This window comes from Triticum urartu, chromosome 2A (assembly GCF_056163025.1).
Source record: "Triticum urartu cultivar PI428250 chromosome 2A, HENAU_Tu73, whole genome shotgun sequence".
Taxonomy (NCBI): Eukaryota; Viridiplantae; Streptophyta; class Magnoliopsida; order Poales; family Poaceae; genus Triticum; species Triticum urartu.
Genome location: NC_141874.1, coordinates 44,957,824 through 44,971,529, shown reverse-complemented (window position 1 = coordinate 44,971,529; position 13,706 = coordinate 44,957,824). Strand labels below are relative to the sequence as shown.

Here is a 13,706-nt window from a genome sequence, read left to right as displayed (position 1 = left end):
ACGCCGCATCGAAGATTAGAAGAGGTACAGGAGCAGGCCATGGGCCAAACATGTACGCTGCTAGGTGTATCCCGGACCGTATATTCATGACTAGCCTGACAGTGGCCTGCCAGAAGCCTGACGGATTTTAGATCCCAATGCACATTTCAATGGCCCAGATTCCGGCCTGCCTGATGCTCGGCCTCTGAAAGCCCGCACTCTATAGGCCACCCTCTATTCCTTTCTTCTTCTCCTCTTCTTATTTCTTCTTCGTCTTTTTTTATCGGGTATGTCGTTGTGATATACCCCCTCCCCGATAATATTATTTTCCCATGTATGTATGTCGTCGTTGTCGATATATATAACTCCCTCCCAGATAATTTCGACATGAGGGGCGGTCGATATATATACCCCCTCTCGACCGTGATAACTTATACCACGGGAGCACCTCCCGGCCCTCTCGCTCGACCAAAACTCTCGAGGACACCCAAACCCTAAAAAAAAACAATGTTGGTCTCCTACCCCCTCCAGCCGCGCCCCTACCCGATCGACAAACTCTCTTGAGGCCACCCAAATTTACCAAGTTAAAATAGCGTTGTCGTAGAGGCCACCCCGAACCCTGGAAGCCTTGTTGAGGCCACCCCAAACCCTTGAAGCGTTGCCGAGGCCACCCCAAACCCTAGAGAAGCGTCGAGGCCAGGCCACTAATATGATTCCTTATTGTGCTTAGCTAGCTAGTTCTATGTTTGCCACTAATATATCCATCTTTCATGTCTGAATAATAATTGTCATGTTGTAAATATTTGCAGAAACTATGGATCCGCACCCCCGAGACGAAGCAACAGAAGCGGTGCTGGGGGAGATAATCGCACACGGAAGTGATGCCGTCTTGTCGTTTCTCAACGTCACATGCACCGATGGTCTGGAAAGACAGGATGAAGAAGCAGGCTACGACAATGATCAAACAATGGAGGAGGAAGGACACCGTGATGACGGCTCTGGTGACCGAATGGAGGGGGAAGGACACCGTGATGACGGCTCCGATGACCGAACGGAGGGGGAAGGACACCGTGATGACGGCTCCGGTGACCGAACGGAGTCCGGCCAGGTATATATATATATATATATTAATTAATTAATTAAGCATGTGCTGACTATAGCTAATTGATGCATTAATTGTTTTTGGTATGTACACATATTAACTCTCTTCTTTTTCTTCTTTTCTAATCCTCTGGATCGAGCAACACTTTGGTAAAGAGACGAGGCCCGAAGAGAAAGTTGCGCACGGATGAAAGGTACATGATCATCGAAATTGATCGCACTGGCCAACCGATTGAACCCCTCCAGACCAAGCAAAAATTTAATGCTCAGTGCGGGGTTCTAGTTAGGGACATGATCCCGATCGGCATCGAGCAATGGTTGAAGCCTAAGGACAAAGACTTTCAGGTGTCTTATGTCAGCGATAGGAAGAAAGCTGATCTTTGGACCGTGCTGCAGGAAAATTTCACCTTCCCGCCAGAGGAGGATCTGGAGAATCCAGTTAAAAAGCCAATGATCAAGGCTTGTGCTCTTAAGAAGATGGCTGAGCTATTCAGGAGGTGGAAGAATGAGCTGAAATCATCGTTTGTCGACCAAGACAGGACTCCAGAATTCATCGGCCGATTTGAGAAGATCAAAGATCAGTGGCCCGCATTTGTCACCAAAAAGAAATATGAGAGAGCAGCGAAGATGTCAGCGACAGACAAGAAAAATGCTGCAAAGAAGAAGCATCACCAACGCACGGGGTCAGGTGGCTACCTGAAAGCCCGACCGTTGTGGGACAAGGCTGAGAATGACCTCATTGCTAAAGGGATCGAACCAGAGACTCGACACTGGCTAGACCGTTGCAGGACTTGGTTCTTCGGGGTTGGAGGAAAATTGGACCCTGTAACAGGGAAGTGCGTTTGGACCAACGAGCAGCTGAACACACCCATCGAGAAGCTTCAGGAGTATATCAAAAAGGCGTAGCAAGGGACGTTCGTTCCGGACAAAGAGAACGACGAGCTCACAGTGGCCCTCGGGAATCTTGAGCACCCTGGACGGACACGAGGCACGCCAGGCTCCCTTTCATGGAAGGTTGAATTTCCCGACGCAGGCGGTTACAAACGCCGGGAGAGGAAGAAGAAAAAGGAGTTGACCCAACTACAGGCGCTGCACGCAAGGGTACAAGCGCTAGAGGAACGAGACGAGGCCCGCAGCACGCGACCTGCCGAAGCTGCTACACCCGAAGCTACACCGCCATCTCAGCGGAGAAGCATCGTGGCTTCCACGGAGCTGCTTCAGGAGCCTGTCTTCAAGGCTCCTGCTAGCTACGCCGTGGACTTAATGACGGAGTCTCACAATTGCCACCTTATGACGCAATGGATGAATATGAAAGTCAAGGCGGATGTTGGCTCTGTTGCACGTCCTGAACCTGGCGCAACTTTTCACTGCCGGCCGATTCCAGAAGGATATGCTAGGGTGATGGTAGACGAAATAACGGAGGGATTTGAGGAGCTCGAGCTTGACCACCCTACCGGTGAAGGGGAAGCTAGGCTGGGTTCTGCTCTGAAGACTCCATGCATATGGCGGAAGGAGCTCATCAACCTTCCGAACTGGACGCCTCCGCCTCCTCCTCCTCCTCCTCCGGCGAGTCAGGGCACTCCGCCTCCTCCACCGCCTCCTCCTCCGACAAGTGATCAGGGCACTCAGCCTCCTTCTCCGGCGTGTGGCGGCACTCCGCCTCCTTCTCGGCCTGCGCCGGCGCGCCCGAGTAGCCACCAGCCTCCTCCTTCTCCGCCTCGCCAGCAAGGGAGGAAGAGACCCGCCGCCGCCCTGGCTGCTCCGGCGCTCGTAGTCCTTCTCCTCCGCCTCGTAAGCAAGCACGAAAGAAGACAGCCGCAGCCGCTCCGTCTGCTTCGGCGTCTAGCAGTACAGCCAGAGGCAGGCAATACAGATTCGGTCCACCTCTCAAGCCTCTAGAGAAGTTACCATATGAGAGGACCGTGGAAGAAAACGCGAAGATCGTGGAAAAAGAAGTGAATGACTTCTTTGAAGGGGTGAAAGCAAAGAGACATCCAGCTCTGGAGGAGAAGGTAGACCGGGTGAAAGCAAAGCGCACACTTTCTGCCCTGAGGAAACCACCAAAGTCTCCGCCAAAAACCAACTATGAGCGCATTACTGCAAAGGTATATATCGAAGCGGAGCGGTCGGGAAATACTATCAGTGATCGAAGGTTAGCAGAACGACGAGTTGGGAAAAAAATTGCCCAGCTCGGCGAACAAGCTGACCAATCATGCCCCCCGCTTAAGGTGTCTAGCGATATCGCCGCTAATGATGCAGGGATGGTGCCCGGTTATAGCAATCTTGAAGATTACCTGGCCGACGATGTACATTATGATTACTTGGAGGTGGAAGAACACCAATACCATTACGGGAAGCCTCTTGTCAAAGATGAAAAATCTCTAACAACGATGATGCGAAGATTCCATGATTGGTACATGAAAACCTGCAGAGAGTCTGGGGGGACGAATACTTTGTATCTGAGAGTTAAAGAGGAGCACGACCTCGTTGGAATTGATTTGTTGATTGTTCCATTTGAGGAGTTCTTCCAGTGGTTCAATCAAAAGGCCCTCGATAAATTAACGGTCACTTGCTGCTGTATGTAAGTACTACTTCTGTCATTAAGTCTATATATAGCTCAGCTCTTTCATTGCATGTACATATGATTATCCTCACTATATTATGCAGATTGAAGATCGTCGAGTGCAGAAAAGCAGAAATGTATGATATTGGGTTCATTAACACAAATCTCATAGATAAATTTGAGGTTGAAAAGAACGCCGATGATGTTGAGGCCAACTTGCTCAAATCATTGATAGTAAATCAAAACAAAGATAGAATACTCTTTCCTTACAACTTTGAGTGAGTGTTACTGTCTTGTGCATATTCGGTTTCCCTTATTACTCGAGCGAGGTTATAGTAATGTAATTGATGAGTTATGCATGCGTGCGCAGCTTCCACTATATTCTCCTGGAGATTAAGCTTGAGCAGGGACTAGTAACCGTCTTAGACTCGAGACGAAAAATCTCCCGAGACCTATGCGGACATGACTAAAATGCTCGAGAAGTAAGTTCAATCGATCATTATCGCACCATATCGGCAACTTTTTGTTCATTTCCTGATATCAAGTAATTGTTTTCTTTGTCTCGCAGGGTTTGGAAAGTATTCACCGCACAAGCTCCGGGACTGCCGGGGGAGCTGCGATGGACATACCCGAAAGTAAGTAGTACTAGCTAGCTAGTTCCGCGCATCTCGATCCCGTTGATTCTAGCTACTTTCTTCAATGCCATTTATAATGCTTCATTATCAGTTTGATTGACCTCTATTTCTCGTAAAGTGCGTGTGGCAGGAACAAGGTAATGATTTCTGTGGATACTACGTGTGCGAGTTCATCTACAACGTGACTTGCAAAGATAAGCGGGGCTACTCTAAAAGACAATTTGATGTGCATAAGCAATAATATTCACAATTTCATTTTATTACACCATCATTTCTGTTGAGTTTCATTCATATATATGTATTAACCCCCTTCTTCAAATTAGACGTGGGAGATGCGGAATGAACTCCTACCAAAAAATTGCATGAAAGCAATTCAAGAGGAGTTAGCGGGATTCTTTCTTGACCACGTCATCAATAAAGCCAAAGAATACCATGTGGAACTTGATTTCAGATGCTAGGGGATTGTAACAGATCTTACATATTGTATATGTATGTAGCCAGTAGCGTCGGATAGATAATACGAAAACTTGTTGTTCGACCAATCTCTCGAAGAAGGAGAGGTCGATCACTTCTCTCGGTATGCATGACGAACTTCTGTACTTAATGGTTTCCTTCATTTTCTTACTAGCTAGCATGTCGAGGGCCTCTCTATACGTATAGTACGTAGCGTCGATCAAGCACGGAGATAAGAGAGGACACTTCTCTCTATTAATTAATTAGCTACCTAACATAATATATGAAGCGCCTTAATTAACCATACAAAACCCCCAAATCCACCCCCCTTTCAGAATAAAAAAAACCCTAGCCCCTGAACAGCTGACGCTTGGATGCCTATTGGTCCCAGTTGGTGTCACCAACCGGGACTAAAGACCCTCCTGCTTGGGCTCGCCACAGCGGCCACGTGGAGGCCCATCTGTCCCGGTTCGTATAAGAACCGGGACTAAAGGCCAAGGGCATTAGTAACGACCCTTTAGTCCCGGTTCCGCAACTGGGACAGATGGGCCTTATGAACCGGGAAAAATGGCCCTTTTTGTACTAGTGTTTTACGGTACATCAAAACAATACCAGTTGTCCATTCGCAACCATTTGATGGACTAGATCCACCAGTACTACTGGACGTGATCGGTAGTATTTTTGTTTTAAGGGCATGCACATTAGTTTAGACACTTATAGTCTATAATAATCCTCCACGTCTCGAAACAGGCTTTCGTCCCGCTTTATATATAAAGCAACAATACTCAAGTTACATGGCGGAACAATACAATGTGGTGAGTTAGCCCTCCGATACAATAGATCCTTCAATACTAAGCCAACACACTCACACAAGACTGCGTGGCCGGACAACTAGTGACATAAGACCAGAGTACAAAGCTACGACATGACCTAGGACACCTAGCCTCCACGGCAACGCCCTCCGGATGGGAATGCTGTTAAGGCATATCTCTCTCGATGTAGTTTTGGTGATTGATGACAACATGTTTGCGGACTAATCGTGTGCTTTGAGCATTTCAAAGATTCATCCTTTGGCACGAGATGATTTTTTTCCCCTCGGAGTGTTATTCAAGACGGTGTAGCTCTTTCGTTTCTTGTTTGGTGGACTAGTTTCGTAGGAGTCACCGTACTATCAAGAGGGGGTCCGCTTTGGTAAGGCTTGGGTGGAATCAACACGTACACATCCTTTCCTCACCTTCTGAGCCATTCCGCTTCAATGGAGTGCTCTTTCCCCTTTCAGTCTGCTGTTTTGGGTCCAAGCGGTAGTACCGCGGTACCCAGCGGTAGTACCGCTTGTGGGTCTCAGCCACAGTACCGCTGCGGTACTGGGCCCCTACCGCACCGACTTGAGGGGGTCGCCTCTCGTGTCGGGTTGTGTGGCACTTGCAGCGGTAGTAGAAGCGGTAGTACCGCCCTACCACCGCGACAGTACCGCACCGGGCTCAGTTCCTGCACCGCACGGTAGTACCGCCCTCTGCGGGGCTGTTTTGGGGGTAACGGTTGGATGGGTTCCCCTTGTATAAAAGGGGGTCCTCTTCTTCTTCGTTGACTTACTTCTTCCCCCAAAAGCTCCATTAATGCTCCAAGCTCTATTTTCGCCCGATCTCTCTCCCTAGCCAATCAAACTTGTTGATTTGCTCGGGATTGGTTGAGAAGGCCCCGATCTACACTTCCACCAAGAGAAATTTGATTCCCCCACTAATCCCTAGCGGATCTTGTTACTCTTGGGTGTTTGAGCACCCTAGATGGTTGAGGTCACCATGGAGCCATAGTCCATTGTGGTGAAGCTTCGTGGTGTTGTTGGGAGCCTCCGATTAAGTTGTGGAGATTGCCCCAACCTTGTTTGCAAAGGTCCGGTCGCTGCCTCCAAGGGCACCAATAGTGGAATCATGTCATCTCACATTGTGTGAGGGCGTGAGGAGAATACGGTGGCCCTAGTGGCTTTTTGGGGAGCATTGTGCCTCCACACCGCTCCAACGGAGACGTACTTCTCCTCAAAAGAAAGGAACTTCGATAACACATCCTCGTCTTCACCGGCTCCACTCTTGGTTATCTCGTACCTTTACTTGTGCAAGCTTATTAGTGTTACTTCCCTTGCTTGCTGTGCTTGTTGTTGTTGCATCATATAGGTTGCTCACCTAGTTGCACATCTAGACAACCTACTTTGATGCAAAGTTTAACTTGGTAAATAAAAGCTAAAAATTGTTAGTTGCCTATTCACCCCCCCCCCCTCTAGTCAACCATATCGATCCTTTCAATTGGTATCAGAGTCTCATCTCTTTACTAAGGACTTTGCCGTCCGAAGAGTATGGTTGACACCGTAGACAGTGTGGAGGAGCACTTCGGTGTGGATCCGATCTCGTCTACGGGCGATGGGGGAACCTCAGTCTCTTGTGAGGAATTCAATGTAGCCTTGGAGACATTGAAAACCTCCATGACGACCGAGGTTGAAAGCATGTTTACTAAATTCATTGAAGGGCTTAAAATATCCACCGCACCGTTGAAAGTGGGTGATCCCACTGACAAGGTGACGGATGCTAACTCCGACAAGGGGGAAGCTAGTAGTGAAAAGGCTCCTTCCTCTAGTGGTAAAAATGGCACCGGCATCTTTGCCCATGTGGAACCACCACTTGTTTATGGTGGACCGATTCCTTCCACGTATTTGAATTATGTCGGTCCTCCCCCTAAGATTGTGAAAAATGAGGACTTTGATTCTTGGGTTTATTGCTTTAAGTGCCATTTAAATCATGTGAATACTAATCTTTGGAGAATCACTGGAAAAGGTTTCTATCCACTGCACATCGCCCCAAAGAAGTGGTCCAGAGCTCCCCTTAATAACCCTGCCTCCTTCCAGGCGCGGCCCTCATTTTCAGTCATGTACACTAAAATCTCGGTGATGGTGTAGCACCCTCAAATATGATCATGTTCTAATGTTTCTGCAGCTCAAAAAAACCAATAATAATGATGGCGTGGATTTCCTTCTGCAGGTGCCCCCTATATATCCTTGCTTAACACCATGTGCCTAGCATCTCATACGCCGGCGGTACCCACTTTTGCTTGCCCAAGGCGGTGCACACAACCATCCCCAGAGTTCTCTCAAATACAAAACCCAGTAGGATGTGGTTGATGGTTTCAGCATGTTGATCACATAACAGGCATGCATCACGTACAACATCTATTCTTTAGGGCTAGCCAAGGAAAGAATCGACACTGCAACAGGGCCTTCAGTTTCTATGATAACTCCAAGGTGGGCACCACCTCCCGCCCTGTAAACTTGGTAGCCTGTGCGGACCGGACCAAGAAAACGCCATCCAGCTCCCAAGCCCAACGAATAGTATAGGCAACCCTAGTGTGTAGCCGCACGTCGGCAATTCTTTGCCATAGTACCAAGTATTCCGCCAATGTGCTCAATTTCATAATGGGATGAATGTCCCTCGCCCAAGCTCCTTTCGTAGGAGCAATGCAAACATTTCTTGCCGATCGCACGTGCTATGCAATTATGGCATACATCTGCGGAGCTAGCTCCTCAATTCGTAGGCTACCGACAATCCTCCCAAAACAGCATACCATGACCGTCACCTATGCCAAGTCTTGTCGCCGTCTTCACTAATGTCATTGATCATCCGACATCCTAATCTTGAGTTCCTTCCATGGCTATGCCAACTCTTTTTGCCGTCTTAACTAATGTACTTGAATTGCCACACCCATGGCCGCCACAATTTTCATTGGAAGATAACTCCCTAGCAAGTGCACAGTTTCCACCATTAGCCGCCGCTTTGCCGCACCCATGGCCGCCACAGTTTTCAGTGGCAGATCGAGCACTAGAATTGCGTGAATTGGGATCACTAAACTTGCCATAAAAAATGTTTGAAGTTGCCATGTGTTCGTGCCACACGCGTGACACTTATCAGGATCCTAGAAGTATGGTACTCCCATGCTTCCACCTCGTTAGGTTTGATTACTGCGCCATCAATAAAATTTGGAATCTAAATCGATTCGCACATTGCTGAACATCGAGCAAAACTAAGAACTGAATCAATATTTATTGAAGTTGTAACTGAGCTACTCTTCAACAAGCGATTTATCGTTTATGTTTCTTGAAGGGTCGAACAAATTTGAGTTTACAAGTTTACAGTGCACTATGACTGGGTGCATCGCTCAATGCAGAGGCCATGGCTTACTCTACTTTTCAAAAAGAATAAGTTTACAGTGTTCTGGATGCATCTTTTCGTACTAAATTCATGATCTAAAGAGTTCTCATAGTTTTTCGTTTCTTCTTCTTATTAATTTTGTTAAAGCACGTCTTACTAGTAGAAAACAGGGCTTTGGTCATAGCACAATATACACATTAGTCCCAGTTGCATTACGAACCGGGACTAATGTGATCATTAGTCCCGGTTCGAGCAACTAAAGGCATAAGTCCCGGTTCACATGGGCCCTTTAGTCCCGGTTTGAGACACGAACCAGGACAAAAGGGCATCGCACCCTTTAGTCCCGGATCGTGTCTCAAACCGGGACTAAAGATTAGACCTTTAGTCCCGGTTCGAGATATGAACCGGGACTAAATGGTGCGATGCCCTTTTGTCCCGGTTCGTGTCTCAAACCGGGACTAAAGGGCCCATTTCTCAAACTCTACCCCCCCTCCCCCCCCGCGTATTGCCATTTCATTTTTGGAAAAAAAAATAAAATGATAAAAACTTCAAAAAAATAAAATCCTTCGAGATGTAGTTATATTACTACATCTACTAGTTAGGAAACTTAAATAACTTAAATTTGGACATGTTTTGCAAAAAAAGTGTCATGAAAAAGTAAAACGGCTATAACTTTTGCATACAATGTCGAAAAAAACGTATAATATTTCAAAATGTTTAGCACGAAAATCCGCATCCGATTGTGACGGCCTATGGCCTGTTTGAAAATTTTTAGAATCCTCAAATTCTAAAAGGAAAAAAACATATGCTCAAATTTTAGTTTTTTTTTAATTTTGGTTAAATCTGGTCAAACTATGGCCAAACTACTTATTCAAGAAGTATTAGTGTTACTACATAATTATTCAAGAATATTAGTGTTACTAAATAATTATTTCAATTTTTAAATTTTGGTCAAATCTGGTCAAACTATGGTCAAACTACTTATTCAAGAAATATTAGTGTTACTAAATAATTATTGTTTTTTAGAATAACAGTTTCAAACTCAAACAGTGAAACGTGTGACTTCATGCTCAAGCTAAACTCCTGAGGGTTAAAACGATTGACATCTTACTATTGTGAGGAAAACAACAAGTGCAGACTTGGAAACGAGGGGGAATAGAATCCGGAAGTTAAGCGTGCTCAAGCTGGAGTAGTGAGAGGATGAGTGACCGGCCGGAAAGTTAGATGATTTAGAATGATGAGGGGTGATTAGAGATTAGAGGTTAAATTGAGCAGTGATGAGGGGTGATTAGAGATTAGAGGTTAAATTGAGCAGTGATGAGGGGTGATTATAGATTAAATTTGAAAATGCAAAAAAAATAATTAAAAACAAATTCATAAAATTTCCTTTAGTTCCGTTTGGTGTTACCAACCGGGACTAAAACGGGACTAAAGACCCTATAAAACCGGAACAAATATCATTTTTTCTACTAGTGTTTAGATGTGTTCTAGGTGTTACATATCTAAGTTATCTGTCACTGATTTTATGCGAAAATCTGTATGGGTATTTTTATTATTTTATTTTTGATTGAGTCACTCTCTGACGTGCAATAACTAGAATACATTTGTCCAAGACAGACATTTTTAATAGCTTAATCTGCACTGTGGAGCACTCACTGCCTATCGACAATATCTCGAGTGCACCACATATCGTACACGTCTACATACGTCTGCGTGGCCTGGTACGTGCTACATGCAACACATGCAACGTATACACGTGCCACGGTTTCTTCAGCGACAAGGCCTATCATTGTGGCTGGACAATTGATGCCATATTTGCTCAGCAAAGACTAAGAGTGGACTTGGGACGAATGGTAACAAAAATAACACGTCAGATCGAATGGCGCGGTGCTTTAAATATGTTATCCAAATCCAGGATCACTCGATCGCGTAAAATTTCAACAAAGCACGTGGTGCAAAACCGCTCTCTGGTCACCTATATATGACTACCATCTAGCAACACCATCGAACACAAACGTTTATACTTTATATACTCGTAAATAAACTAGCAGCCTCAATGGAGAAGAAGAGGGTGGCCGTCGTCGGAGCCGGCGTGAGCGGGCTGACGGCGTGCAAGCACCTGCTGGAGCGCGGCTGCCGGCCGGCCGTCTTCGAGGCGGACAAGCTCCTGGGCGGCGTGTGGGCGCGCGCCCCAGACTGCACGTCGCTGCAGTCGGAACGGCCCATGTACCAGTTCTCCGACTTCCCTTGGCCGGAGTCCGTGACGGAGGTGTTCCCGGACCGCCGCCAGGTCGCCGACTACCTTGACGCCTATGCCCGTCACTTTGGCGTGCTCGACTGCGTCAGGTTTGGCCGCCGGGTGGTCGGGATGGAGTATGTGGGCGTCGGTGAGGAGGAGGTGGTGGAGTGGGAGGAGTGGGCCGGGTGCGGCGAGGCGTTTGGTTCTGGCGAGGGTGAGTGGCGTCTCACCGTGGCCGACGCCGAGGACAACATGGAGGTACATATATGGACTGATCCACGAACTAGAGTTTTTCTAGATGAAGTACTACCTAGCTGATCCATGCCTCTCTCGACCGTATTTGTATCAAAGTTTTAAATAGCCGGCAGCCCGCTATAGCTCTTTGCGCATGTCGCCGCTATTTGATTTCATGTACAATTTGCCGCTATAGTCTCGTTATAGCCTCGCTATAGCTGTTTTTAAGGGTTGCCGCTATATACCATAGCCTGCTATTTAAAACTATGGTTTGTATGGTTTTCACTTTCAATGAGATTCAGATGAAACTCAATGAATTTCAGTAGACACTGAAATATTTAGCTTTCAGCCAAAATATTAAGCAATTTCAGTAGTACACAGCAATTCAAGCATCTTTTTTATTATTTTCAGTAATTTTAAAATTTTGGTTGAATTCGACTGTTTCAGCACTTTGACCAAAATCACTGAAATTGTTGCTGAAATATTTCCAAAACTGAAAGTGAAAACCACTTTGCTTCCATTTTCTAACCCCTAGCATGTAATGTCCCTTTTCAATCAGTGAAGCTAATGAGGTATTAAATGCATCATATTTTCCTGTCTCCAGACACACGTGGCAGACTTTGTGGTTCTTTGCATTGGGAGGTTTAGTGGTGTGCCCAACATACCCACGTTTCCTCAAGGCAAAGGTCCAGAAGCATTTGATGGGCAGGTGATTCACACCATGGATTACGCCAAAATGGGCACCAAGAAAGCTAACGAGATGGTAAAGGGCAAGCGTGTGACCGTCATTGGCTACTTGAAATCAGCGCTCGACGTGGCTGCTGAATGTGCAGACGTAAATGGTACACAATCCTACAACTAAATTATTTTTTTCGTCTTTGTGCAGAAGTAACTATGTCATCATCACAAATTTTGTTCGCATGACCAACAACAGGGCTGTTTTTTGTCATTCAGCGAAATTGAATGCATTGTCTGCCATTATTACATTGTCTGAATTCTAACAATTATTCTCGATAAGAACTTGGATAAATTTACTGATCCCTGCAGGTACTGAATATCCATGTACAATGGTTGTCCGAACAAAGCACTGGATCATACCAAGCTACTATGCTTGGGGTTTCCCTATATCAAACTTGTATCTGAATCGCTTCTCTGAATTCCTCATTCACAAGCCCGGCGAGGGCTTCCTCCTATGTCTCTTGGCCACCATCTTGACTCCACTGGTACTAAAAGTCAGCATGTTGTTTTGCATTGATGTAATTTACACTTAGGTTTCAAAATAAATCGGCACACGCTTAATTCTTGTTTGTATATGAATAGAGGTGGTTATTCTCAAAGTTTGCTGAGAGCTACTACTCCATCCCCATGAAGAAGCATGACATGGTGCCTGAGCATAGCTTCTTTGAGGCACTAGCGACATGCTTGATCGCCATTACACCAAAGGATCACTACAAGAGACTAGACGAAGGCAGCATTGTTCTAAAGAAGTCCAAGACCTTTAGCTTCTGCAAGGAAGGTGTAGTTGTTGAAGGTGAATCTTCGCCGATAAAGAGTGATATAGTGATCTTCGGAACGGGATTCAAGGGAGACCAAAAGATCACGAACATGTTTACTTCAGAATACTTTCAGAGTATTGCAGTTGGGCCAATATCCTCGACTGTACCTCTATACAGGTTACTTTACTATTACTACCTGACTTTTGTGTACATGTGTAGCTGATTTCCAATCCAGATCGGGTTATTGAAGATTTTCTTCATTTTTACATTCAGGGAGTGCATACATCCTAAGATTCCGCAGCTTGCTGTCCTTGGTTATTCAGAGAGTTTGGCGAATCTGTACACTGCAGAAATTCGGGGCAAATGGCTAGTGCATTTCATTGATGGTGGATTCAGATTACCAAGTGTTAAAGCGATGCAGGGTGATATCCTTGAGTGGGAGAAGTTTATGAAGCGCTATTCTCGTGTCTACTTCCGGAGGTCCTGTATTGGGCTTCTTCACATCTGGTACAATGATCAACTATGTCAAGACATGGGATGCAACCCGAGAAGGAAGAATAGCATTTTAGCTGAATTATTTGAGGTATATGGTCCCCGTGATTATGTTAATCTTCACCCCAAGTAAGAGGAGGTCTTGGTAGGATTCTTATGTGCAGCTCATATGTTCTGAGCAACCGATGTGGGTTATGTCAGCATAGTATGTTTTTTAATGTATTTTCGAGCCTGATTATCCTTTATGGTCGATCATATGATATTTTGATAAATAATGATTATGTGATGAACATACATCAGATATCTTAAACATATGATATTTCA

The 13,706-nt window shown here is 45.8% G+C and overlaps 1 protein-coding gene across 1 annotated transcript; it reads left to right on the top strand.

Annotated features, from left to right (window-relative positions):
* Window positions 1-10,832: 10,832 nt before the first annotated feature.
* On the top strand, window positions 10,833-13,676 carry LOC125540822 (putative flavin-containing monooxygenase 1). The gene is made up of 5 exons (XM_048704371.2): window positions 10,833-11,418; window positions 11,999-12,236; window positions 12,442-12,617; window positions 12,715-13,067; window positions 13,164-13,676. Exons 1-5 carry the CDS (start codon window positions 10,978-10,980, stop codon window positions 13,513-13,515), a joined length of 1,560 nt encoding a protein of 519 aa, XP_048560328.1. The 5' UTR covers window positions 10,833-10,977; the 3' UTR covers window positions 13,516-13,676.
* Window positions 13,677-13,706: the final 30 nt, after the last annotated feature.